Genomic DNA, 27716 nt, shown 5'->3' on the forward strand with positions numbered 1-27716 from the left:
TCTTAAAATATAACTATCTTCAATTTATACATGCAAAATTATAAAAATTTGATATCCTAAAAGTAATCATTGTTACGAATCTAACAAGATCTATCTATCCCATATGACTATATTATTTCTTAGAGAGTAATGAGGATTTATGGTCAATATTTTAGAGTACAGGTGTATATATGGTTCTCCATTAACCAAAAAAAACCTCAAAATTAATATAAAAAGATTTTTAAAAAATCAAAACCACACAATTCCAAAACCAAAATAAACAAAATAGTGAATAAAAAACAAATAACAAAGAATGAACATGTCTAACCAGTTACAAGATTTCAAAGGCATGAGGCATTTCATGGACCACATGCAATTTTTTTTTATTTTTTTTTATTTTTTTTTATTTTTTTGTATGTTCCACCCGCTTCACCCTTTGAGCTAATTCGGATTCGGGGATCAGTTTTGGGTGGTTAGGTTGCAATCCCCTTCCAATTATTGTTGCGGGGGATCGAACATAAGTCCTCCCTACCAAGTATAGTCCCAATCACCACTATACCAAAAATCAATTGATTGGACCATGCTATTTAATTATTAATAACAAAAAATACTAAGACAAAAAATATGTATTTTGTGTTTGTAGGCGGGCATAATCCTCGGACCGTCAGTTTTATGTCGCAATAATATCTTTAAGAAGAATTTCAAGTCAGATAGCTCATACTTTGTAATAAAAAATATCGGGATCTTAGGGCTTTCATTTTTTATGTTTTTAACGGGGGTCAAAATGGACCTTTTGGTGGTCAACAAGGCTGGAAAGAAGCATTGGGTGATTTCAATTGTTGGGGTGATAATCCCTCATACCATCATGTACATAGTAACTTTAATTATTCGTAAATACATAGACAATCCCATGCTACACAAACAATCTTCTTTTGCGGCTATTACTTCAACTATGATTGTCTCATCATTTCCAACTCTTTACACCATTTTAAGAGACATGCAACTTTTGAGATCGGAAATTGGTCTTACGATATTAACAACGGCAACCTTAATTGAACTAGTTGGTATATCTCATATTGTTTCCTTTGAAGCTATGATGCAAGCCGAAGCTGGCAGGATTTACGTATTGTATTACATGCTTACAAATTTATTGGTCAGTGGCTTACTACTCTACGTCGTACCACAAGTGATGCTATGGATTAATAACCGTACTCCTAAATTTAAACTTGTGGAGCAAAATTATATCGTTGCTATTTTGTTAGGAGTTTTCGTGTTTGGATTTATTACTGATCTATTCGGATCATCAATTGGAGTTGGATCTTTTATTCTAGGGCTAGTCATACCAGACGGCCCCTTAATAGGCGAAACCATTATAAATCATACAGAGGTTATTACAAATGACATTTTTATGCCCTTTGCATATGCCACTCTTGGCCTTACAATGGATGTGTTTGCAATCTTCAAGTGTTGGTCTTGCTTAATTCCCATCTTGACTTTGGCAGTTCTACCTATCATAGCTAAGTTTGCTACGATTGTTATGTCTGCTCGGTTTATGGAAATGTCATATACAGATTCTCTTATTATTGGCTTCATATTCAACGTTAAAGGTCAAACGGAATTTTTTCTCTTTCTTCACTACATGGATTATAAGGTACGTACAATTATAAGCATTAATCTTATTTGAGCTTGATGCAACCTTTTAATAATGCGAAAGTAGAGTGATATTTTCTTCATCAATACCTCAATACTTAAAATGAATATGTTTCCCGGTGATTATTATGTTTTGATTTTACATGTGAAGGAACATGCAGCAAAATTATGAGGATTTGGAATACCACTTAAACGTATTTTACGTATATATTCCCCATTATATGTGTAGGATAATACTTACAATTGACAAAAGCAACATTAATTAGTGATAGCTCAATTATCATATTATTTTAATGATATATAATATGATTGATTTATTTTTTCACGCTATAAAATAGCCACAATTAGTCTTATAATATCAACAATGTAAATAAAAAATTTTAAAAAATTTAATCCAACCTAATATAAATATTTTTTGAGAAGCTATAAAATAAGAATAAAAATTACATAAATGAAACTAAAAATTTAATAAATCAAAAAAATGTTGATAATATTATTTAATATCATTAATAAAGTAAAATAATTAATTACTTGGAATAAAATATATCAATTATGAAATATATAATCATTAAAATATTATAGTATTCATATTTCAAAAGATTACTGTAAAATTTTCATTGCATTATATACTCATATTTTACTGAATATATACGACAATGTAATTTCTTTTATTATGCATGCAGATCTTAGATACATCATCTTTCTCATTGATGATGACTTTAGTAATTATTGTGACAAGCATAACTTGCCCTATAGTCAACTACCTGTATGATCCAACAAAACCATACATGATCAACAAGAAAAGAACCATACAACACACGGTAGATGTGTCTAAACTTCGATTGATGGCATGCATTTACGACCAAGAAAGCGTGACTTCCCTATTTAGCCTCTTGGACTTCGTCAATCCAACAACGAATAACCCATTTACAATTTTTGTAATCCACCTTATCGAACTCTTAGGGCGAGCTACCCCTATGTACATCGACCACATGAAGGAGATTGACGAGTATTGGGACAACAACAATGTCGCCGTCCACAAGGCCATCAAGCTATACGAGAAGGATCGTATGAATTGCATTACAATGAACTTATTTACTAGTGTTACCCCTAATCAAACCATGTACCAAGACATTTGTGAGAATGCCTATTTGAACAAGGTAAGATTTATTATTTTACCCTTCCACAAGAAATGTATTAAAGATGGGAATAATTTATCGACTGCCACACTTAGGCCAGGGGTACAATACACTAATACAAATACGTTAACACATGCACCTTGCTCCGTTGGAATTTTAGCATGTAAGGATGCTGCTACATGGGAGATATTCCCGTCTCGATTAAATCAATGCACTCGTCGCCAATTTGTTCTATTGTTTCTTGGAGGGCCTGATGCTCGAGAGGCTCTTGCATTAGCAAGCCACATGGTTGAACATCCAGATGTATCACTTATTGTGGTTCGATTCTTGTCAAATGAACAAATAGGAGATATTAAGTCGGAAAGAAAAATGGATGATGGGGTGATAACTTGGTTTTGGGTAAAAAATGAGAAGAATGAAAAAGTTGTGTATAGGGAAGTAGTTGTGAACAATGGTTTTGAAACGATTACAACTATACAATTATTGAACTCTAGTGCTTCGATAGATCTTTGGATTTTAGGAAGGGGAAATGGAATCAATCCAACTTTACTGGAGGGTTTATCAGAATGGAGTGAAAATCCTGATTTAGGATTGATTGGTGATTTTTTAGTATCAGCCGATTTTAATACTTTAGGCTCTGTACTGGTAGTGCAACAACAAGTGTTGAGAAATGAACGAGTTAGTTCTTTGGCTTGCAATTAAATTGAATTTTTTGCTACATTTACTTTTAAGTTTTTCTTGTTATTTAAACCTGTTAGATTTAATCAATTTCCATTAATTTTATCTGATTTGTGGTTTATTTATGACCTCCTAGATGAGTTGCCACATATCATGAATATAATGAGTACATCTATACTTATATGTTAAAAAGCGTAAAAACATCCCACAAGTTTCGAACATATGCATGACCTCATGGACATGAGATTACATAAATCAATATCTTATTACCATGTTAGCCAATAGTAATTCATGTTATTCATATACACATAAATCAATATATGTTACGCACAAAAAAAGAGATATAAAAAATAATTATATTGCCTAGAAATCACGTAGGAATAGCCTCAATGAAATAAAGACAATGTTAAGAGATTTTTTTTACAACATTTTTGTTTCAAATTAGTAAGTAGTAACCCCTGTGCAATGCATGCCTGAGACTCATACTAGTTATATATTATTCCAAACTTTGTTTTACTAATACATGAGAGTAAACTTGGTTTTGCTAGACCTAAATCAATTTAATATGTAAATATAAAGTGTTGTATAATAATCTTTACGATCATTTTGTTCTTTCCAATTTGACTTTTGTCTCACAATATATATATATATATATATATATATATATATATATATATATATATATATATATATATATATATATATATATATATATATATATATATATATATATATATATATATATATGGACAGAACGAACAAAAAATAATAAGAGGATATAAATTCCAGCTTCAGTAACTAAATAATACATAATTGCATACAAATAAGATCATTAAATAAGCATTTACTGTCCTCCTAATGTATCAAAGTAATTAAGTGTCTTTATTAACCGGCATATATGGAAATGAGGAACTAAACACAGCTACACAAAGTACATGTACAACCAGCTTAGGAAATGCTACCTATAATTATGTGATTGCTGTGATTAAGATCATGATAGTGATGAAATTATTATTCAAGCTACTCTAAAAAATTTCCTAGCATGATAAGATCTAAAATCCTCCTATAAATGTGATACTTGAAAATTTAACTATGATATCTAAAATTAGTAGTGTACTGTTTATGTGACTTGTTATCCTCATTGGAAAAAAAAAAAGTTGATTATTTATTATACATATTAATCCTTTTTTTTTCCCCTAATTAAGGAGGAAAATTCTTTTAAAAAATATTATACGAGTGCACGAAGAGAAAAAAAAACGGGGGAGGAAAAAAAAAAACATAGCATAAAATTATCATGCAATAATTTTTTGTTTGTATTTCATCATTTTTTAAGTTTTGCTCGCATGGTCATATAGTAGTATTCATGCTTGATTGTGATGATATTATGGATTTGGTAATCAATGCGTTATGACCCTAAGTTGTTGAAGTTGTCGCGGTACACACACAGGTTGTTCTATCATTTGAAAGACGATTGTCATCAACAATTTATGTGCTAATGGACCAAATTGTTCCCATGTTAAATGGATCTGTTATGATAGATTATCATGGCCAAGTTGTTGAGATACTTTGTGAAAGGAATCGTCGAAATCGTGCCTATAGGATATTTCAAAGTGCTTATAATAATCATCCTGATTTCTCCTTCACTGTTCTCCTCTTAGAAATGTCTATGGTTCTTATTACTAGCAATATTTTGCGCTTCCTCTTTAAGCCTCTCAATCAGCCTAGAGTCATCTCTGATGTCCTTGTAAGTCCCTCAATATTTCTTTACGATTAATTGTGTTGAACTAATAAACCCTTTATTATATCTATCATCTATACATTCTGTTTCGGGTGAAAACAATGGGACCTTGTCGAAGGTCCGATGAAGTGGAGAAGACTGGATTCAGTCCAAGTGATGTTGGGCCGAAGGTTTCCTGCACAGTAAACACACGTAAACTAGCCTCGGGGGTGTTGCCGAGGAAGGCCCCTCCGATGCTAAAGTCAGTACAGTGTGTAGAAAGAGAACACTATGCAAGAGAATTAATTGCTTGAGGCTTTGCTTGAATGAATGTACAAATGTAATATTGATGGCTTTTATACCTTTGCATATATGGAGAAGTTGGGCCTTAGCCCAATTGACTTGCCTTGAGGACTGATCTTTGACTTTAGCATAATTGGAGAGATGAACCTTGACCTTGGGCTTTTAATTGGATCATTTAATGCCTAGGCCCAATTGGACTAAATTGGACCCAAACAACTTGCCCCCCAGACCCGATTTGGAAGGATGACGGGTCGGGTTTGATTTAATCAGAAAAGGAGGGAAGTGAATGATTTAATTAATCCAAAAATTTGAATTTAAATCGTAATTAAACCGTAATTAATGAGATAACAACAGTTAAGGCGGATAATTGTGGAAGTTGGACGGATAATGGGCAGTTTAATCGCAAGGTCGTGTGTTTAACGGTTACTTAGTGGGGTATTTAAGAGAAATTGAAACGCGGACTCCCCGTATTCCCATTTCTGGAGATATAATTAGAGGCGCGTCATCTCTCCTCACTTATTCACCAACACAAACCCAGAATTCTCGAGAGAACCCAAGAACCTGCATCAAAACTTCGCAAATTCCCCGAGCATTAAGCTTAGAAACTGAGACTCGCCACTACCAATTCGTAAATCGGCAACTTTCGCTTCAGATTAAGGTAAATTCCTTTGATTTTAGTTTATTTTTCTTCGAATTTGAACTCCTTCCCCTTTTTTCGACTTTTTTCTTCGAAATTATCAATGGCGAGAGGAGTTAGGGGTAGAGCCCGTGCTCCAAGAAGAGAAGGCCAATTCCCGATCCCAGGAACAGGATTGGGACCTGGAATGGACAAAGAGCAGAGTCTGACCCTGCTGAAGGGATTAGGGCGACTCCAATTTCTTCGGCTCCTCCTCAGAGAACGGAGGGGCCGAGCGCTTCTGGGCGGGACGATGAAGTTCCCGCTGTCCTTTGGGATATCCTTCCCGGGTTTTCAGAGTGGGAGGATGTCGAAGTAGATTCGGCCATGATAAAGAACCGCCCCTACTCATGGTGGGTGGAGAATGCCGAACAGTATCGGTTTGCCGAACAAATTGAGTTGCATTACGGCATCCTTGAAGCTGATGGGTATTGGTGCCGAATGCCCGTGGCATCCGATAGAATCCATCGTCCACCCCCGGGGCATGTGGGGGTGTACACAAGACAACTTCAGTATGGGCTGAGGTTCCCTTTGGACGTATTCGTCCGAGACTTGCTGATCCATTACAATATTTCCCTATGTCAGCTAACTCTTATTAGCATCCGAAGGGTGATGACATACTTATGGGTCTGCAAGTTCTTCAGGTATGTGCCGAACCTGCACTGCTTCAAAAAGCTTCATCGGCTAGTGCCAAATATTCAAAGTGGGCACGGAAGTCATGGTTCTGGGTGGTACCGGATTGAGTCTCGGCCCCAGTACCTAACCATGTGGCCGAACGACTCTTCAGACAAGGACTGGAGAGGTCAATGGATTTGGGTTAGGGCACCCACGGACCCGGGCCACCCTTGCGTCTTCAGCGCTCCCCGGTACCTTGCTGAGCCTTATCCCGACATGGGAAGTTTAGGTCCCCCCGCAGATAACGGCCCAGATCCGAACCTTAATCAACAGAATATCTTCGGCAAGCTGCCGAACCGGGGGGGGGGGGGGGGGCAGCGGCCGAATGCAGCATATCCCGGAGACTTGGCTCCCCGATACGCATTATGTTTTCCAAGAGAACATACTAGCAGCTGTCGGCCTCAGCCGAAAGTTTAAGGATGGTAAGCTTCTTCGGCTGGGGCCGAGGCCTTTTAATTATCTCTTTTTCTCCTCTTTCACTTTGCTTTTTTATGCTGTGCCAACCTAATTGAACTGACCTTTCCCCTTTTCTTTTTCAAAGCGGGACGAGACCAACGTCGGCATTAACTACGCTCGTCTTGGCGTCAACCGAGAACGAGTTGTAACTGATCGGGCCCCCTCTATCACTGAAGCGAGGCATAGAGAAGTTCATCTAGACTCTTCCCACTTCCAAATTGAGGCTGTTGCTCTGTATCAGAGGCAGAAGCCTTGGTGGAAGAAGAGAGATCCCTGGTTTCAGCTGCTGGACGAAGAAGCTGAAGCTGTCCGTACGGCCGAAGAGGTTGCACGGGTTATTGAAGCTTTTGAAGGAGGAGAAGGGTCCTCCAGGGCTGCTGAAGAAGAAGCTGCAGCTAGGGCAGCTGAAGAAGACGAGGCTTTGCTGAAAACCTCGGTGAGCTTTCAGACTTAATTTTGTCTGTTTCTGTTTGTTGTTTTGTTTTTTTTACTCACATTCTTCCTCCTCCCCTATCTTTTACAGTCTGAAGAGAGTAATAGAAACAGAGAAGGGAAAGCCCCTGTTCGTCCCGAAGACCAGATACAAGAAGAGTCCTCAGACTCAGACATGGACGAGCAGCCGCTTCAGAAAAGGCGCCGAAGAATGACCATCATCGGTCCCCATGACTTTCAGCGGAGGCCGATGACCATCGGCGTCGAAATAAGGGAACCCGAGGAAGGCAATGGATCGCCGAGGGTTCCCCGGCCACCACCTCAATCACCTCCAAAGACCCCTCCGCCACCTCCCGAGATGGAGGTGGATCAGAAAAATCCCGAACCTAAGGGAGGGGTCCAAGAAGAAGTTCAAGAGAGTGCTGCTGACCACAAGAATGAGGATGTCGTGATGCCCAGTGCTGAGGGTTTCACGGCAGACATTGCAAGAGAGGTTGAGGCCTTCGTCCTCACCCCTGAAGAAGAAGAAGTCATAATAATTGACTCTTCTGAGAAGAAGGAGGATGCTGAGCCATCCAAAGTTAAAGAAGCTCCATCGTCATCCTTTCCTTCCTTCCAGACTCTGTAATCTGGAGAAATGGGTTTCTCGGCCCCCCGAATTCCAATCCCAGATCACATCTGGGACCTCATATGGGGTCAGAACCGAGAAGGTGCTGCAGCCTACTTCGGCGATTTTGCTGGCATGTCCGAAGTAGATAGGGCAAGAATCTGGTCGCTGAAGGCCACTGCTGGGATGGGCGAATCCAGCAGATCAGTTCTTGACCCAGCCAGGTCTAACCAACTGCTGATGGTGCAGGTGATTTTCCTTGCCTTTATCTCCTTTAAAATTCTGCTCTTCAATTATCGTTATTATTATTATTTTTTATTTTAACTTGTGCTCCTGTTTTCAGTTCGTGCACAATCAGACTCAAACTGTAGAGCTGATAGATACCCTACAAGATAGGGTGGACGCTGCCGAGCACGACAAAAAGGTAGCCGAAGAGGAGTTAAAGCTTGCTAAGCTGAAACAAGCAGCAGTTGAAGAGAAGCAGCAGAAGGGTGAAGAATATGAGAAAAAAGCTGCTGAAGCCCTCAAAACCTTCTGCGATGCTATGGAGAAGGAAGTTTTTCCCCCACTGATGGAAGGGGAAAAATTCCTCCAAGAGAACATGGGAGTGGACATCTCCAAATTCAAGGCTACTATTGAGAGCCGAATCCAGGAAGGAGCTGCTGCACAAGCTGAAGTGCAGCAACAACTAGAAGCTCTTGAAGCCAGCAGAATGGCTGCTGAAGAGATGCTCCAAGCCAGGGATGTCCAACTCTCAGAGGCTGCTGCTGCTGCTGAAGCTCAGAGAGCTAAGCTCCAAGAAGCTGAGGATCAGCTGATGGCCAAAAAGGAAGAAGTGGCCCAGGCTCAGACAGAGGCTTCCCAAGTTCAGCAGGAGCTGAATGAGCTGAAAGGTCCCTCCTCCAAGCTCGCCGATGAGCTGAAGAAATCCAAGGAAGACTTGGAGGAGACAAAGAAGAAGTTGGTTGATGCTGAGGCTCTACTCAAAGTCCGTGTCTATACCCAGGAAGAATATGAAATGGGTTTCAGAAACGGGTTCAGAGTGTGCCGAAGAGTCTGCCTTCATGCTGAGCCGAAGTTGGACTGGTCCAAATGTGCTGAATGGGTCCAGGATCCCGAAGACCCTCATATGAAGTATGCAACTCCAGTCAAAGCTGAAATCCTTAAGGCTGAGGAAGCCGAAGAAGAAGATGAGAGAATGGAGTTGGAGGCTGAACAGAGGGAAAGGGAGGCTCGGCAGAGTGCAAAGCCTGCTTCTTCTGTTGCTGGGGCTGAGACCACCATGGGGCCCAACAATGCTGACCAGTCTGATCCTCGGGCTGAAGCATAGGAACTCGGGCAATCGTCTTCAGAATCTTGCGGTTCATCATGTGCTCAACTTTAGACTTGCCGCTTTCTGAATTTTTGCCTTGTTTGTTTTTTGCTTCAGCTTGCCTTGTCGTACAAAACAGTTTATTTTTTTGCTTTTGTACGTATTTCGGCAGCTGTTATTTTTCGCTTGTGGGCGGCTGCCGATATAGTTTTTTTAACTTATTTGAACTTGTAGCTCAATTTCTGAGCATGAATTATTAATTTGATGTTCTTTTCTTCAGCTGCTTTGTTTTTGAATGCTTTACTGTTTCTTCAATTCTGCTGAACATAAACTTGCACTGGTAGTGCTTCTTGCCCCCCCCCCCCCAGAAATTGAAGTATGGCTTCAGCTGAATAAACAATTTCTTTATTTCTTAAAAATGGGTATTCGAAACACAGGGCCAACTGAAGGCAATGCTTCGGATAATGGCTTTCTGGGATACAAGGCTCAGTTAAGGCAATATCCCAGAATTGTCCATGGACTCATGCCTTTGGAGAACAAATCTTACTGAAGCTTGACTTCAGCTGAAAGACTAGAGTTCTTTAAAAAGACGAGTTTGTCAGCAATCTGAAACCCAGTTACCCGAAGGCGAAGGTTTCAGACGAGGCTGAATAAACAATTTCCAACAGTTGTTGTTATCCTTGATTTTCTGTCTATCATTGAAAAATGGATATCCGAAACACAGGGCCAACTGAAGGCAATGTTTCGGATAATGGCTTTCTGGGATACAAGGCTCAGTTAAGGCAATATCCCAGAATTGTCCATGAACTCATGTCTTTGGAGAACAAGTCTTACTAAAGTTTGACTTTAGCTGAAAGACCAGTGTTCTTTAAAAAGACGAGTTTTGTCAGCAATCTGAAACCCAGTTACCCGAAGGCGAAGGTTTCAGACGAAGCTGAATAAAAAACCCTTAAAGAGTAGATAGAACCAAGAAAACTTTGAAAGGATAAAAAGTTGCAAATATTTATATAAATGGTGGGTCCAAGGCCTTTCATTAATTCAAAATGTACTTACAAAGATTGTTCTGCCCCGAAGGGTTTACACATGATATTTTTTCAGTACATCAGCGTTCCAGTGATTTTTCAACTTAGTTCCATCCAACTGCCGACGTCGGTATGTCCCTGGCTGAAGCTCATCACAAATTTCATAAGGCCCTTCCCATGCAGCTGAGAGTTTCCCATGGATTCGGCCTTTCTGAACTGCAGCAGCATTCCGAAGGACAAGGTCTCCAATTTTAAGAGGCCTTGCATGGACCCTTCGGTTATAAAATTTGCTGATTCTCTGCTTATAAGCAGCCATTCTGTCTCGGGCTGAGTCTCTTACTTCGTCGAGGAAATCGAGAGATTCCCTCATCAGTCGCTCATTCTCAGCCGAGAAGTGGTGCACTCGTAGGCTCTCAGAGCCAATTTCCACTAGAAGAACGGCTTCGGCACCATACACCAGTTCAAAAGGTGAATAGCCCATTGCCTCTTTTTCAGTTGTCCGAAGGGACCAAAGGGTTCCAGGGAGCTCCTCCAGCCACTTGGACTTTTGATCTTCCACCCTCTTTTTGAGGGCATTTAGGATCTGTTTATTTGCAGCTTCGACTTGTCCGTTACTTTGCGGGTGGCATACCGCTGAATATGCCAGTTTGATGCCGAACTGATCTGTATACCGCTTCAGTGGTAAGTTATCAAATTGCCTCCCATGATCGAAGACAAATACTCTCGGGATGCCAAAACGAGTGATGATATTCTGCCAGATAAATTTTCTGACAATTTGCTCTGTAATGTTCGAGGCTGCTTCAGCCTCGATCCATTTACTGAAGTAGTCAACACCAACTATCAGCCATTTTTTTCTGGTACACAGCCTCTGGAAATGGTCCTAGTATATCAAGTCCCCATTGAGCAAACGGGAGTGGATTAAGGATCGGCTGAAGATCCCTTGCTGGCTGGTGGATAACTGGAGCGTATTTTTGACATTTTTCGCATTTCCAGACCAGCTCCTTAGCATCTGCGATCATGGTGGGCCAGTAATATCCAGCCCTCAATGCCTTGTGGGCTAAGGTCCTTCCCCCAATGTGGTTCCCACAAATGCCGAGGTGAATCTCCCGTAGGATATAATCTGCATCTGTTGGTCCCACGCATTTCAGCAATGGGGCTGAGAAGGACTTTTTCAGAAGTTCCCCCCTGAAGACAATGAACCTTGAGCTGGTTCTCTTCATCTTGGAGGCCAAAGCTTTATCTTCGGGAGTTTCTCCCCGAAGTTTGAAAGCTAGGATGGGGTCCATCCAACTAGGCTCTGGGTCAGCGCAGCACACTTCAGGTGCTTTGTCGACACTTCTCTCTCGACGCACTTCTACATATACAAATCTGTTCAGCTCGGTAAGAGTTGAACTGGCAAGTTTGGAGAGTGCATCGGCTTGAGTATTCTGACCCCTTGGGATCAACTGAACCTCAAAAGTTTTCAGCTTTGCAATGACTGATTTGGTCTTGGCAAGATAAGCTATCATGGAGGGCTCTTTGGCCTCGTAGCTGCCGCTAATCTGATATGCAACTAGCTGAGAGTCTGTTTTCAGGAAGACATGATCGGCTTCCAGGGAGATGCACAATTCTAGGCCGGCGATTGCTGCCTCATATTCGGCTTCGTTGTTCGAGGCCTTTAAAGAAAATTTTAGTGCATACTCGAAGGATTTGCCTTTGGGAGAAGTTATCACTACTCCTGCCCCCGAACCGTTGGTAGAAGTCCATCCGTAAACACGGTCCAGACTTTCTTTTCATTGTCTAGCGCTTCTTGGTATGAGCATTCGGCTAAGAAATCCGCTAGAGCTTGAGCCTTAATGGCAGCCCTCGGACGGTAGCTGATGCTGAATTCGGTGAGCTCAAAAGCCCACTTGGCTAGCCTACCAGATTTTTCAACCTTGCCGAGAACTTTTTCCAACGGCTGATCAGTTAAGACCACTATCTGATGGCAATCAAAATAGGGCCTCAGCTTCCGAGCAGCTACTACTACCGCGAAAGCGACTTTCTCGAGTAGAGGGTAGCGAGTCTCGGCATCCGTCAGTGTATGACTGACAAAGTAGATCGGTTGCTGACTTTTGCTTTCTTCCTTCAGCAGTAATGCACTGATGGTGGCTGGGCTAACGGCCACATACAGGTACAAAGTTTCTCCTTCTGCTGGGCTAGCCAGCGTTGGGAGTTGAGCCAGATGCTCCCGAAGCTGTTTAAAGGCGTCTTTTTGCTCTTCCTCCCAAACGAGCTCTTTTGTTTTCGGGAGTTTCAGGGCTTTGAAGAAAGGTAACCCCTTATCCGAAGCTCTGGAAATGAACCTCGAGAGGGCTGCCATTCTTCCGGTGAGCCGCTGAACATCCCGCTTGTTTTCGGCTCAGGAAGGTCGAGCGCTGCTTTGACTTTGGAGGGATTGGCATCAATCCCCCTCTTGCTGACTATGAACCCAAGGAATTTCCCTGACTTCACGCCGAAGACACACTTCTTCGGATTCAGCTTCATTTGATGCTTTCTTAAGGTGGCGAAAGTTTCAGCCAGGTCCTTAACATGGTCCTCAGATTTTTTGCTTTTGACGATCGAATCGTCGACAAAGACTTCCATGTTTCGGCCATTTTGATCGGCGAAAACTTGATCCACCAGCCTTTGATAGGTTGCCCCCGCATTTTTCAATCCGAAGGGCATCGTTTTGTAATTGTACACCCCAGCGTTCGTGACGAATGCCGTCTTTGCTCGATCGTCGGGGTGCATGAAGATCTGATGATACCCCGAGAATGCGTCCATGAAACTAAGCAAGGCATGGCCACTTGTCGAATCGACTAGCTGATCGATCCTCGGCAAGGGATAGAAATCCTTCGGACAAGCCTTATTTAGGTCCGTGAAGTCAACGCACATCCTCCAGGTACCATTGGCCTTCTGAACCATCACCACATTTGCCAGCCATTCTGGATATTGGCAAGGCTCGATGAAGCCTGCCTCCAGCAATTTTTTGACCTCGGCTGCGATGTCTCGGTTCTTATTAGCGGAGTAATTCCGCTTCTTTTGCTTAATTGGTCGACACGTTGGGTCAACATTAAGCTTATGGGAGATGAGGTCTGGACTTATCCCGGGCATATCAGCTGCCGAGAAAGCAAACACATCTCTGTTGTCCCGAAGGAGCTGAATAAGTTCACAACGGGTGTTCGGATCAAGGTCCATCCCGATTGTTACACATTTCTCAACGTCTCCTTCGGCCAACTCAACTGTTTCAGTCTGTTGGTCAATGTCCATTGCTGATGGACTGGACTCTTCATAATCTGGCCTGCTGCCTATGTCAGCAGGTGTCCCAGTCTTTTTGTTCTTCGGCTGGCTCTCTAAGTCTTGCTGTTCAGCTGAAGAGCTAGCCTTTTCCCTTTCGGGCCCTTTATCTCTGGGTACAGATCCTTGGGCCGAAGCACTTAGGCCTTTCGGCTTTTTTGTGCTTGGCTCTCTTTCTTTTTCTTTATCCTCCTCATCCTTGTCGTCATCTGGGCGACTACTGGATGGCTTGAGGTAGTTGCACCTTCGGGCGTCCTTTTGGTTGCCCTGTATCCTTTCGGGGAAGCCAGCGTCTGAGACGTAAATCATCAGCTGATGATAAGTTGAGACGACCCCTTGGATCTCATGAATTATGGGTCTCCCCAAAATCACGTTGTACACTGAAGGAGCGTCAATGACCAAAAATTCAATCATGACGTTCCTGGATGCCTCATCGCAGCCGATGGTGATAGGAAGTGTCACCTTCCCATATGGATAAGTTGAAGCCCCGTTGAACCCGGATACCGGGTAGGGTACCGGCGTAAGGTGCTTGGGCTTCAGCTTGATTTGATTGTAGGCCTTTCGGAACAGAATGTTTGCTCCGCTGCCACCGTCAACAAGGACCTTACTGACGTCGTGGTTGGCCACCGTGGCGATGATCACCAACGGATCCTCGCGAGGGAACGTTACCCCCCGGCAGTCGGCGGCTGTGAACGTCATGTTCGGCACCGGCGATTGGGGAGACTGAATGTCAGCGTTGTTCACCTGGTGAGTCAAAGCCCTAAGGTGTCGCTTGTGCTCCCTCCGAGAGCATATTCCTCCCGAGATAACATTGATCGGAGAGAATTTCCCCTATGGCTTTTTACTGTTCTTCCGGGGGAAGTCGAGGTCTTGCCGAGAGTCCTTTGCTGACTTCTCGGACTCTTTTTTCTCGCGGTGATCCGCGATGTATTTTTTCAAGTATCCCTTCCGGACCATGTCCTCTATCTGGTCCTTCAGTTGGATACACTCCTCAGTGTTGTGTCCCGGAGATTCGTGGAACTCGCACCACTGATTTTTATTTTTTCGCTGATACCACTCTGGGAGTGGTCTCGGCTTTCGGTAACTCTGCTCCTCCTTCGTCACGCTGTAAATTTTGGCGCGTGGAAGAGAGAGCGGAGTGTAGGACTCGTATCTGCCTGTGTATGAGGCAGATTTTTCCTTCTTTGGGTCGCTGGCCGAAGATTGCTCCGAGGCCTTTGACTTTCCCTTTGCCTTATGGCCTTGGCCTTCAGACAAGGGTATTTGTTTTTGTTTCCCTTCCCCAAATTGAGGTTGGGTTTTCGCTTTGTTCCATTCTTCGGCTCGGATGAACTTATCCGAGGCATTCAGAGCTTCCTCCAAGGTCTGCGGGGTATGCATGACCATGAAGTCTAGGAACTTCCCGGGCTGAAGGCCATTCTGCATTGCAAAAACGGCTAGCCCCTGGTCCAGCTGAGAGACGCTGGATGACTCGTTACTGAAACGGGTCTGATAGTCTCGGAGGCTTTCGGTTTCCCCCTGTTGCAGACTCATGAATTCTGCAGTAGTCTTCTCTCGGCGGTTTGCCGTGGAAAACTTGCTTCTAAATTTGGAGGACAGATCATCCCACCCTGTTATGGAGCCTTGCTTTACTCCCTTGGAGATCCACGCTTGCGCGACCCCCTTGAGAGTGGTTGGGAAATATTTGCACCAAGTCGCTTCGGATCTGGGGCAAAGATGCATATAAGTCTCATACGAGGCCACGTGGTCCTTCGAATCCGAGGTCCCGTCATATGTGATGTGCGACGGTATTTTAACCGTGGGCACGTGCTCTTCCAGTATCCATTGCTCGAATGGCGAACTGGCGGGTAGCATAACGGCCTTGCCCTTGTTCCTGGCCGAAGGGACCGCGCTCCGCCCTTTTAGAGAGGTAGGAGTGGTTTTCGTCCCTGGCTGGGAAGTCTGGGCCTCGGCCGCAGGGAACGAGAGGCGACTGTGCACGCTCGGTTCCTTGCCGCCGAGTCGGCCGAGGACGCTTCAGCGAACAGTCTCAGGTTGTTCTCGGTGAGTAGATTCTGGCCGAGAAGCTGAGCTGCTGCTCTTATGCGTTTCTGGTCGGGAGGTTGAGGATCCTTTGAAAAATTGAGGGTTCTTTTTCCTCTCTTTTTCAGTTTTCCAGGTATCCTCTTCCCACTCTTCCAGTTCCCGGAAGGAAGGAAGCTTCCCACCATCATGGTCTAGCTTCCTCCGTTGATGCCGGGTATGCGGAGGAGTTCGATCACGAGGTGGTGGCATATTTTGTGCCCTCATTGCCTCCATGAGCACTGCCAGCGCTCTTGCCACCTCCTCCGAGCTGGGCCCCGTCAAAGGGGTCCTCGGCCGAGTATGGGAATGAGAGCGCACAGTCGATGGTTGGCTTTGGGGCACTGAATGTGTCCTATGATCGGACTCACCCCTGCTAGACCGAGAGTGACTCGGCCTATGATGAGAGTTATGAATTACGGGAGAAAGGGAATCCTCCCTGTATGATCCTCCCCCCGAGCTGGCACCCTTGGGAGAGTTCTGGTCCGGCGAGGGTGATGGTGTAGGGGTTTTAGGCTTTTCGCTTGCTCCTTGACGGAGGCCTTTGCTCTTGCGGTTCTTAGCCATTGCTACTAAGATAATTGCAAGATGATCTTGGTTAGAAATTTGGCTTAAAGATTTTTGAAAGTCTTCCCCACAGACGGCGCCAAATTGTTTCGGGTGAAAACAATGGGACCTTGTCGAAGGTCCGATGAAGTGGAGAAGACTGGATTCGGTCCAAGTGATGTTGGGCCGAAGGTTTCCTGCACAGTAAACACACGTAAACTAGCCTCGGGGGTGTTGCCGAGGAAGGCCCCTCCGATGCTAAAGTCAGTACAGTGTGTAGAAAGAGAACACTATGCAAGAGAATTAATTGCTTGAGGCTTTGCTTGAATGAATGTACAAATGTAATATTGATGGCTTTTATACCTTTGCATATATGGAGAAGTTGGGCCTTAGCCCAATTAGCTTGCCTTGAGGACTGATCTTTGACTTTAGCACAATTGGAGAGATGGACCTTGACCTTGGGCTTTTAATTGGATCATTTAATGCCTAGGCCCAATTGGACTAAATTGGACCCAAACACATTCTATTTGCAAAGAAAATAAGAAAATTGGAGATTTTTTTTTTTTTAAAAAAAAGTAGAATAAGTGAAACCGTGATAAAACCCAAGATATGCCTTAAAATATAAAGATTTCCAATTTTAAAATTTTAATAACTTGATATTCTAAAAGTATACATTGTACAAATCTAAAAGGATCTCACTTGTCTATAACAGTTTTTATAAATTAGGGAGCTCAATACAATGAATATATATGGTACCCAAAAAAAAAAAAAAAAAAAAAATATATATATATATATATATATATATATATATATATAATTACACAAAATTTAAACCAAAATTGTATATCAACAGTTATAATGATAAGTATCATAAATTGATAAACGGAAAATAAAATAAATTAAAAAGAAAAAAAATTAATCAATCTTTTTTTTTGGACATTTTGTGAGAAACTATCTTTTAAAGCAATTTTTTTTGCGAGAAACTACCTTATAAAAAAAATGTTGTAATAAACTAACTTATAAAAGCTAAATGTTGTAAGATTCTACCCCTTGGTCGGAAAGTGAGAGTTGACTAAATTTTTCCGGCGTTGACCTAGTCATGTGCCGGTCACATGACATTTAATTCATTTAATTAAACGTCACGTGACCGGCACATGACTAGGTCAACGGCGGAAAAATTAAGTCAACTCTCACTTTCCGACCAAGGGTAGTATCTTACAACATTTAGCTTTTATAAGGTAGTTTTTTACAACATTTTTTTTATAAGGTAGTTTCTCGCAAAAAAATGCTTTAAAGGGTAGTTTCTCACAAAATGTCCTTTTTTTTTTTTTTATCCAATTATAAATGTTAAAGTAATGGCACAAGTCATTTTCCGGTCCACAAACTTGTTAATCATGAATGATAGAAAAAACTAATAAGAAAATTGTGTATTTTGTGTGTGTAGGCGGGCATAATTTTTGGACCGTCAGTTTTAGGTCGCAATAATATCTTGGGGAAGAATTTATCTTCAAAGAGCTGGTACTTTGTAATAAAAAATATCGGGATCTTAGGGTTTTCTTTTTTTATGTTTGTGACGGGGGTGAAAATGGACCTTCGACGGTTAACAAGGCTGAAAAGAAGGATTGGGTGATTGCAATTGTTAGTGTAATAATCCCTCATACCATCATGTTTATAGTAGCATTAAGCATTAAACACTACATAGACAGTCCAATGTTCCAAAAAGAATCTACCATTGCAGCTGTTACTTCAACTATGATTGTCTCATCATTTTCAAATATTTATTGCATTCTAAGAGACATGCAACTTTTAAAATCAGAAATGGGGCGTATGGTATTATCAATGGCAACCTTAATTGAACTTATGGGTATATCACATCTTGTTTCCTTCGAAGCCTCGATGCAAGCCAACGCTAGGAGGATTTATGTGTTGTATTACATGGTCACAAGTTTTTTTGTTAGTGGCTTTTTACTCTATGCTATACCACAAGTGATGCAATGGATTAATAATCATACTCCTAGAGTAAAATCTGTGGAGCAAACATATATTATTGCTATTTTGTTAGGAGTTTTTGTGTTCGGATTTATCACTGATCTATTCGGATCTTCAATTGGAATCGGATGTTTTTTTCTTGGGCTAGTAATACCAGATGGCCCCCTGATAGGAGAAAGCATTACACATCATGCTGAGGCTGTTACGGATAACATTTTAATGCCATTTGCATATGCTACTATTGGCCTTACAATGGACGTCTCTGGAATGATTAAATGTTGGTCTTTCTTAGTTCCTTGCTTTACTATGGCTGTTCTACCCTTTTTTGTTAAGTTTGCTACCATTTTTGTGTCGGCTCGATTTATGAATATCCCGCATAGAGATTCTCTTATTTTGGGTTTCGTATTCAACCTTAAAGCTCAATCAAAATTTTTTCTCTTTCTTCATTACGTGGATTATAAGGTACGTACAATTCTAAGACATTATCTCATTTGAGTTTGATGCAAACTTATAATATTGCTATAGTGTATTGATTTTTTTTCTTTCTTATCACCAAGGTCATACTTATAATGATTTATTGGTATAATTATCTTTTAAATGAATTTGTAAACATGCATCAAATTTATCTTCAATGTTATGTGTATTTACAATACCACTCAAAAGTGCATTTTTACTTTTGAGTGGTATATAAAATACCCTTTTTCTTTCTTATCTCCAAGATCTACCAGACTACCACCACCATCGGCCACCATCGTTTTTTCATGTACCCTAACGGCCTAACTACTCACTCTCACTGAAACTATGAATACTTTCACCGACATTACCAAAACCCACGTGGGAACTGTCAACATCCTCATTACATGAAAATTGGGAATATACTTGACAATAGAGAAGGAGATAATGGTGTTGTAGTGTGAATTCTATGTCGATCGATCGATGGTGGTGGTAGATTTGTGGATAGGCTGGTGCAAATAGGGTTGTGGACTGGTCCAAAACCGGACCATATCGGAACCGGAATTGACTGGAACCCGGAATCCCCTATTTTTGAGGATCGGGGACCGGACCGTAATCAACCGGCCCAGGTTTCGGTCTAGACCTGTTAATTCTGGAGCGGTTTTGGAACGGAATGGACCCGTCATACTATTTTCTTTTCTTTTTTTTGCATTTAAATATCTTCATATGCACATCATTTTTTAACGTCTTGTTTTTGTTTACGTGCTTTCCTATTTTGCACCTAGAGTTTATAAATTTCATGTTTTGTACATAAACTTTTTGGAAAATTAAACATAAAATTTAAAAGCTTAACCGATAAAATAAAAAAAATAAAAACATTTTCCAGTCCATTCAGGTTTTTACCTGGACCGGACCGGAAACCCGGAACCATCAATTTGTGTGGATTGAAGACCAACTCAGAATTCAATGGTCCGATCCCGTTCCGGTTTCCGATATCGGTCCTTTTTTGCACACCCCTAGGTGCAATTGTGTTGTTTGACAAGGATGAGATGAATTAATTGATAGGGTGAATTAGTTATTAGATTGATTATTTAATTCTTAAAACCTCTTTCAATCCAATTCAATTTGAAAACGATCAGAAAAATATTTGACTCAGATTTGGACTCACATACGTTTCACACAATAATTTAGCAAAACTTAAGTTTAAAATAGACCTAGCCCAACTCGATCACACTAAACCCGATCCAGACCATACAAATTGACACCTCTAGAAAGGAGTATTACTTTGTTTAATTAGCTCATTTAACACTTAATAAGGTTAGTACTTGTACATTGAATGTATACTTTTTGAGAGATAATAATATTCAAACTCGTGGCATTATATGCCAATTGTGCTCATTACTGATCTAGCTCATTTCACATGACAACTGTGCTGCATAGTAGTATTCTTAATATATATACAATTTTTTTTTTTTTTTGAATAGCTTTACATACATACATAGATTTTTATAATTGATTTAATTTTATATGCATGCAGATCTTAAAGACGCCATCTTTCAAATTGTTGATGACTTTGTCAATCTTAGAAACAATGATATTCTGCCCTATAATCAACTATCTTTACGATCGGACAAAACCATATATGACCAACAAGAAAAGAACCATTCAACACACAACAGATGTGTCTAAACTTCGATTGATGGCCTGCATTTACGACCAAGAAAGCATGGCTAGCCTATTTAGCCTCTTGGACTTCGTAAATCCAACAACGAATAACCCATTTACAATTTTCGTAATCCACCTTATCGAACTCTTAGGGCGAGCTACCCCTATGTTCATCGACCACATGAAGGAGATTGGCGAGTACTGGGACAACAACAATGTCGCCATCCACAAGTCCATCAAGCTATACGAGAAGGATCGTATGAATTGCATTACTATGAATTTATTTACTAGTGTTACCCCTAATCGGACCATGTACCAAGACATTTGTGAGAGTGCCTTGTTGAACAAGGTAAGATTTATTATTTTACCCTTCCACAAGAAATGCATTAAAGATGGGAATGATTTTTCGAGTGCCATACTTAGGCCTGGTGTACAATCTACTAATGCTAATACACTAATTCATGCACCTTGCTCCGTGGGAATTTACGCATGTAAGAATGCTGCTACATGGGAGACATTCTCGTGTCGTTCGAATCAATGCACTCGTCGCCAATTTGTTCTATTGTTTCTTGGAGGGCCTGATGCTCGTGAGGCTCTTGCGTTAGCAAGCCACATGGTTGAACATCCAGATGTATCATTGATTGTGGTTCGATTCTTGGCAAATGAACAAAGAGGAGATATTAAGTCGGAAAGGAAAATGGATGATGGGGTGATAACTTGGTTTTGGGTAAAAAATGAGAGGAATGAAAAAGTTGTGTATAGGGAAGTAGTTGTGAACAATGGTTTTGAAACGGTTTCGGCTATACAATCATTGAACACAAGTGCTTCGATAGATCTTTGGATTGTGGGAAGGGAAAATGGAATTAATCTTACTTTATTAGAAGAATTATCAGAATGGAGTGAAAATTCCGAACTAGGACTAATTGGTGATTTTTTAGTATTAGCTGATTTTAATACATCAGGATCTGTATTGGTAGTTCAACAACAAGTGTTGAGAAATGAACGAGTTGTTCCTTTGGCTTGCTATTAAATTAGATTTGTGATGTATCTACATTTTTTTTTTAATATGTAGAAAGAAAACTCGTAGAGGAGTTGGTACAAATCATGAGTACATACATAATATTTTATTTCAAACTTTTGTTATAATATATTTGAGGAAAATGTTATACATATCCCTTAGGCCGGACTACATATAAGAAGTTAAAAGTGGAAAAAAAAAATGAAAAAATATAACTTAACAAATACATAAAATTAAATCAAATTAGGGTTTCCTTCATCAAAGCTACGATTGTTGAAAAGATCTTGCACATTGGTACGTCTCTCGCGCACATCGCTGGAATATACAACTTTTTCAGAGAAACTGCCTAACGATTTGTTATAGCCATAAGGATGATTCGCATCTAATACGCCAGAACGCATTTGAAAACTTGACAACCGTTGCGATCCCGAACAAATCTTTGCCAAAGAAAGAACTTACAACTGGGAAAAAGATGATTACGCTTTTGATAAACACTAACATACAAACAAACCCTAAACATAAACGGACATCTAAACTAACAAAAACTAAAATTCACCATAGGGAGACAGACGAATATCTAAACTACTTGTGTAGATTTATTTTAACCTAAATTGCAAAACTAAATAAAATTAAGAGAAAATGATCGGAAATAGTCTAATTTCTACTATTTCTGACCTAAATGGCCAAGATTGTGGATAAATCCTAGAAGAAAGGAGGAGAGGAGAGGAGAGGCGAGAGACTTTATATATTATGTTGCGCTGAATAAAGTTTTAATTAATTTTACCATCTTTATTGATATATATATTGGGTAAAAAAAATGTCTTGCGTTATTTTTGTAGATATCTCAATTAATATTTTCATAATATCACATTTTTGAAATTTTCACTTTTACTGGGGCACACAATGCGCGTGCCAGAGCAATCCACGTCTGAGAGTGCTTTCGATTTGGCATTATAAATATCACAATGAATGTTGTTGCTGATAGTATTAATGAGGGAATTGAGATAAATAAATATTTTTAGGGATATAAATGTTCGCACACCATTCTAAAAATTTAAAAAAAAAATGCAGTTAACATTAACGAGAGCAAATAAGTAAATAATTATTAATGAAGGCAAACAAGTAAATAAACATTATTAATGAAGATAAATGAGTAAATAAACATTAATAAAGACAAGTTAACTCAAACTTTTCCTTAAAAAAAATAAAAGTTAACTGAAACTTTAAAAACAATTGTAGAAATATAATTAGAGATATAAAGTGTAAACGAGTTGATTTTGGGTTGGGTAAGGGTGGGTCGGGTTAACTTTAGTCGGGTCAATTCAGATTAATTCCATAACCTATAGGGGTTGGGTTTGGGTTGGGTCATGCTTGAGTCAGGTCACGTCGGGTCACGTTGCATCATACTTCTTATCGGGTTTGGGTCGGGTTAATAGCAGGTCGAGTTTCATTCGAGTCGGGTGAACAATAGGTCAGGTTTAATTCGGATTTTCACGGGTTAAAAACGGGTTAGGGTAATTCTCGGGTTCAAGACGGGTTTGGTTTAAGTCAATAATTTGCGGGTTAGAATCAGGTCGGGTCATTCTCGGGTTTGAGTCGGGTTCGGTTCAAGTCAATAATTTGCGGATTATAATAAGGTCGGGTCATTTTCAAGTCGGGTCATTCTCGGGTTCAAGTCGAGTTCGGTTCAAGTCAATAATTTGCGGGTTAAAATCAGGTTGGGTCATTTCCAAGTCGGGTCATTCTCGGATTCAAGTCGAGTTATGTTCAAGTCAATAATTTGCAGGTTACAATCAAATCGGGTCATTTCCAAGTCAGGTCATATTCAGGTTCAACTAACTATAAATAGATAACTATCATTTTTATTTTCTTTGACTATAATATATATGGCAATATACTAGAGAACTATAGTTTAGATAAATATCTTCTTTAACCATACAACAAATATATACTATATTTAACTCTTAAATTTGAGGATGATGCTACTTTCTTTTGCTGGCCTTACACACAAGGATGTGTAAATTTCTTTCCAAAGTTGAATATTACACTAATAGTAGTGTGAGTTCGTTAAATAGCCTAATAGTTTACACATTATTTTGTGTAAGTTGTTAATAAAGTTGTTATCTTACACACTAGTTTGCGTGTGAATGAATAGATGAGGTAGAAAGAAAGTATCACAAAAGTACAGCAACTAAAAATATTAAGAAAAGTTTTCGAGATTTTAATTATTTATGTGCCTTTAAACGAGTTTTTAAAGTTTTCGTACCTAAGTTTCGAGGACGAAACTTCTTTTAAGGGGGGTAGAATGTAATACCCCGTATTTTTATTGTATTTTATAAATTATTTACATATTTATAAATTATATTTTGGGGTCACCTTGTTATAATTATGGGATTTAAATAAATTGGGTTTTTAATTTGATTAATACTCACTCTACCAAATTACAATTTTATATATATATATATATATATATATATATATATATATATATATATATATATATATATATATATATATATATATATATAACAAGCCCAATCATTATTTTATTTATTTGGGCCAATTGTTTCTCCCTCCTATCATCTTTTATGAAGCCCAAATATCTTAAATCTACCCTACTCTATATATACTCCTTCAATCCCCAAAAAAATTTTCCCACACAAGAGGTTAGTCTTACTTTTCTTTTCTCTTTATTTTCTTTATCTTATTTTCCTTAAATTTTCTTTTCTTTTATTTCTTTTTCTTTTCCTTCTTTCTTTTCTTTCCCCTTCATCCTTCCCGTAAAAAAAAAGCAGCCCCACCCCCTGCTGTCCGGCCAGCCTCGTCGCCGGCGACCTGCCGCTGGTCGCCCAAACTGCACCGCCGCACCACCTTTCTTCCTCCCTTCTCTCTCCTCTTGTTTTAATTATTGTTCCAATAATTTATAATTTGGGTTTTTGATTTTAATGGTTTAAATATGATTAGTATGTTTTATAATTATGTTTTGATAATTAAAGATTGTAAATTTTAGAGTGTGAAGTGTTTTAATTTCAGATTTTATAAAGCATTGAAAGTTAGGGTTTTTATTATTAAAGTATTGATTTTTAGGGCTCTAACTTGCAATTAATTTGGGGGTTTTATATACCCATTGATTGGAAGTATTAATCAAGCTTAAAGATTGAATCTTTATGGAGTTTTGATGAGTTTTTAATTAAACTATAATGCTGGAATTTTTGCCCAAAGTACTACTTTTGATGGTTTTATGAAAAGGGTTTAATTACCCAATAAAGAAGAGTTTAATTAGGGGTTTTAAAATAAATTTTCAGATTATTTTAAGTAGTCTAAAGTGATTTTAAGTTGATGGAAATTGTGTATACAAGGGTAATTAATTTAGTATTATTGTCCCTTTATGTAGGAGACTTGATTCGGGAATTGTTGTAGTGTTTTCGGCCACTTTAAGGGCTTTATTGAGGTACGTTCGCGTACTTAGCATAGTTATGTTGATGAAGTAGCATGCTAAATGTGTTTGATTAATTAAAAATAGTATCATGCTAGGTTTGGAATGGAAATTTATAGTTTGGAATATTATTTATGAACCACATGTTTATTTATGGCTTGATAGAGAGCATGTTTAATCAAACTAATTGTTTAATTATGTTTGGAATATTGAAAAGGAATTTTATTATGGTTCATATATTTTTTATTGATGCTTTAAGCATGAGGAAGGAGCTATATAAGTGTCTATGTACACGAGGAATAAATTGTATGTGTTGGTGCCTTTGTGCACTTAAGGTGTTTTTAACACCGAGGGATAGGATTTTTGGCGCTTTATGCGTTTTAACGTGTCTTTGACACTGAGGTAGAATTAAAAAGGGTTCAACATTAAATATTATGTGGTCACTAAATATTCAAGAATTAAGTTGGTATGTTTGTTGATTGAATAATTATTGATGATTGAATAGTTGTGCTTTGAGAGTCATCACCAAGTCTAATAATATGTAAATAACGTAAAGTGAAAGAGATTACGCACCAAAACTCTTGGAACGTATATACCTTGAGTATGAACATATGGGGGGAGTTATGTGACTTTATATTTGATCATAACTTCTAACAGAGTACAGGACGATGTATATTCCTTTTTATTATTATTATGCGCTAGAATTCTGCCACCTATGTGTGGCACAGGTTTGTCGCTAGCACGGTTAGCTCCCGTGTCAGTTAACCTCAATTTATTGGGGGAGGTATAGTTGAAATCCCATTCGATGCGTAATCAACGCTAAATGAACTACTTAGTGTCTAGTTAAAGTGTCTTGTTGATTGTTGTGTGTGCTTGTAAACAGGTGCATTGAGGTAAGTGTGTGTTGATAGGTGAAAGCATGTTAGTGTGTTTAATTACGCTTATGTACTCAGCTTTGCTGATTGTGTGTGTTTGTGTGTTTGGCCATGTCTTTATCTTGGCCCTATGATGACCCATTTTTAATGGAGAGTAGTGGAGACAAGTGGAGATAATCTTTTCAGGTGTTGAAGCATATTCATGATGGGGTGAGTGAAGAGCGAATCATGCTAGTTTCTATTAGTTGTGATGCGGTTTATTGCTTTCAAATATTATATTATGTTACGCTTATGAGACTAACGCAAAGGTTTTCGTAATTTAATTGGTCTTGATAAGGGCCTTCAGTGGTTCCAAGTTGTAGGTTGATTTTATTTGACTTCGTTTGACTTTGGTTTTAACTTTACTTTCGTTTGGTTGACTTTTAAGTTGACTCGTTTTGAATGGTTTTGATATAAGTCTTCCGCTGTGTGTCTTTGATAATTGCCTTAGCTATTCTCACGGTGGCGGTAATGTCTTAGATATTCCTAAATCGTATTTTAAAGAGTAAAATAGGTATTTTTAAAGGAAATGAATTTCTAGGGTGTTACATCAGGTTAGTAACAAGTCGGGTTAAATTCGGATTTTAACGGGTTAAAACGGATTTGGGTCAATTTCGGTTCAAGTCGGGTTCGGTACAAGTTAATTAAATTGGCTGTTATAAACCGGTAAATCGGTGCAAGTTGTAAATCGATAAATTGACCGTTTAAAATCAAATTGAATTGTTCCACACACACAATTGGACTCCCGGACGGTATTAGGGACCATGGTAAAAATTTCGACAATTTTTATTTCCGGGCAAAAAAAAGTCAAAAATTCCGAAATTGAAGGCTAATATCCACGCTTTTTGAGAAATTTTGGAGGTTTCAGGGCCCGGTGTCGAAGAGTCTTGAAATACTATGTGATACATCTCGGGGTCATATAATGTCGTTTGGAACCATATATAATCATAATTTTTTGTCATAAATGTTCGTGGTAGGCTTGAAATCGGTGCAGATTGTAAACTGATAAATTGGTCATTTAAAGACAAATTGGATGGTTCCAACCACCCAATTGGACTTTTGGAGGGTATTAGGGACCATTGTAAAAATTACGACAATTTTTATTTTCGGGCGGAAAAAAAAAATCAAAATTGAAGGTTAATATTCACGCTTTTTGAGAAATTTTGGAGGTTTCGGGGGACCCAGTGTAGAAAAGTGTTAATATTTTAGGTGATACATCTCGGGGTCATATAATACAGTTTGGAACAATATATGATCATTATATATTTTCATAAATGTTCGTAGTGGGCTTGAGTTAATGAAATTTTGTGCAAGGTGTAAACCGGTAATTACATTGGACGTTTAAAGGCAAATTGGATGGTTCCACCAACCCAATTGGACTCCCGGAAGGTATTAGGGACCATGGTAAACATTTCGGCAATTTTTATTTTCGGGCGAAAAAAAGTTAAAAAATTCCAAATTGAAGGCTAATATCCACGCTTTTTGAGAAATTTTGGAGGTTTTGGAGCCCGGTGTCAAAAAGTCTTGAAATTTAAGGGGATACATATCAGGGTCAGATAATTCTGTTTGGAACAATATATAATCATTATTTGTTGTCATAAATGTTCGTGGTAGGCTTGAGTTAATGAAATCGGTGCAAATTATAAACCGGTAAATAGGCCGTTTAAAGGCAAATTAGATGGTTCCACCCA

At 39.4% G+C, this 27716-nt stretch overlaps 2 protein-coding genes across 2 annotated transcripts; both read left to right on the plus strand.

The window, feature by feature from the left end:
• The first annotated feature begins 763 nt into the window (after positions 1-763).
• On the plus strand, positions 764-3479 carry LOC110731179 (cation/H(+) antiporter 24-like). Its single transcript, XM_021911010.1, has 2 exons — positions 764-1630; positions 2313-3479. The coding sequence occupies exons 1-2, from the start codon at positions 764-766 to the stop codon at positions 3468-3470; spliced, it is 2025 nt and encodes a 674-aa protein (XP_021766702.1). The 3' UTR covers positions 3471-3479.
• Positions 3480-18215: 14736 nt separating this feature from the next.
• LOC110731180 (cation/H(+) antiporter 24-like) lies at positions 18216-22196 on the plus strand. Its single transcript, XM_021911011.1, has 2 exons — positions 18216-19001; positions 20530-22196. Exons 1-2 carry the CDS (start codon positions 18216-18218, stop codon positions 21685-21687), a joined length of 1944 nt encoding a protein of 647 aa, XP_021766703.1. The 3' UTR covers positions 21688-22196.
• Positions 22197-27716: the final 5520 nt, after the last annotated feature.

The sequence above is a fragment of the Chenopodium quinoa genome, unplaced genomic scaffold (genome assembly GCF_001683475.1).
Source record: "Chenopodium quinoa cultivar QQ74 unplaced genomic scaffold, ASM168347v1, whole genome shotgun sequence".
Taxonomy (NCBI): Eukaryota; Viridiplantae; Streptophyta; class Magnoliopsida; order Caryophyllales; family Amaranthaceae; genus Chenopodium; species Chenopodium quinoa.

Excerpts from the sequence above, each read along its gene's own strand:
- LOC110731179 (XM_021911010.1), top strand. The coding sequence starts at position 764 with ATGGACCTTTTGGTGGTCAACAAGGCTGGAAAGAAGCATTGGGTGATT. Across the intron at positions 1,631-2,312 it reads TTCACTACATGGATTATAAG|ATCTTAGATACATCATCTTT; the intron begins GTACGTACAATT and ends TTATGCATGCAG.
- LOC110731180 (XM_021911011.1), top strand. The coding sequence starts at position 18,216 with ATGTTTATAGTAGCATTAAGCATTAAACACTACATAGACAGTCCAATG. Across the intron at positions 19,002-20,529 it reads TTCATTACGTGGATTATAAG|ATCTTAAAGACGCCATCTTT; the intron begins GTACGTACAATT and ends ATATGCATGCAG.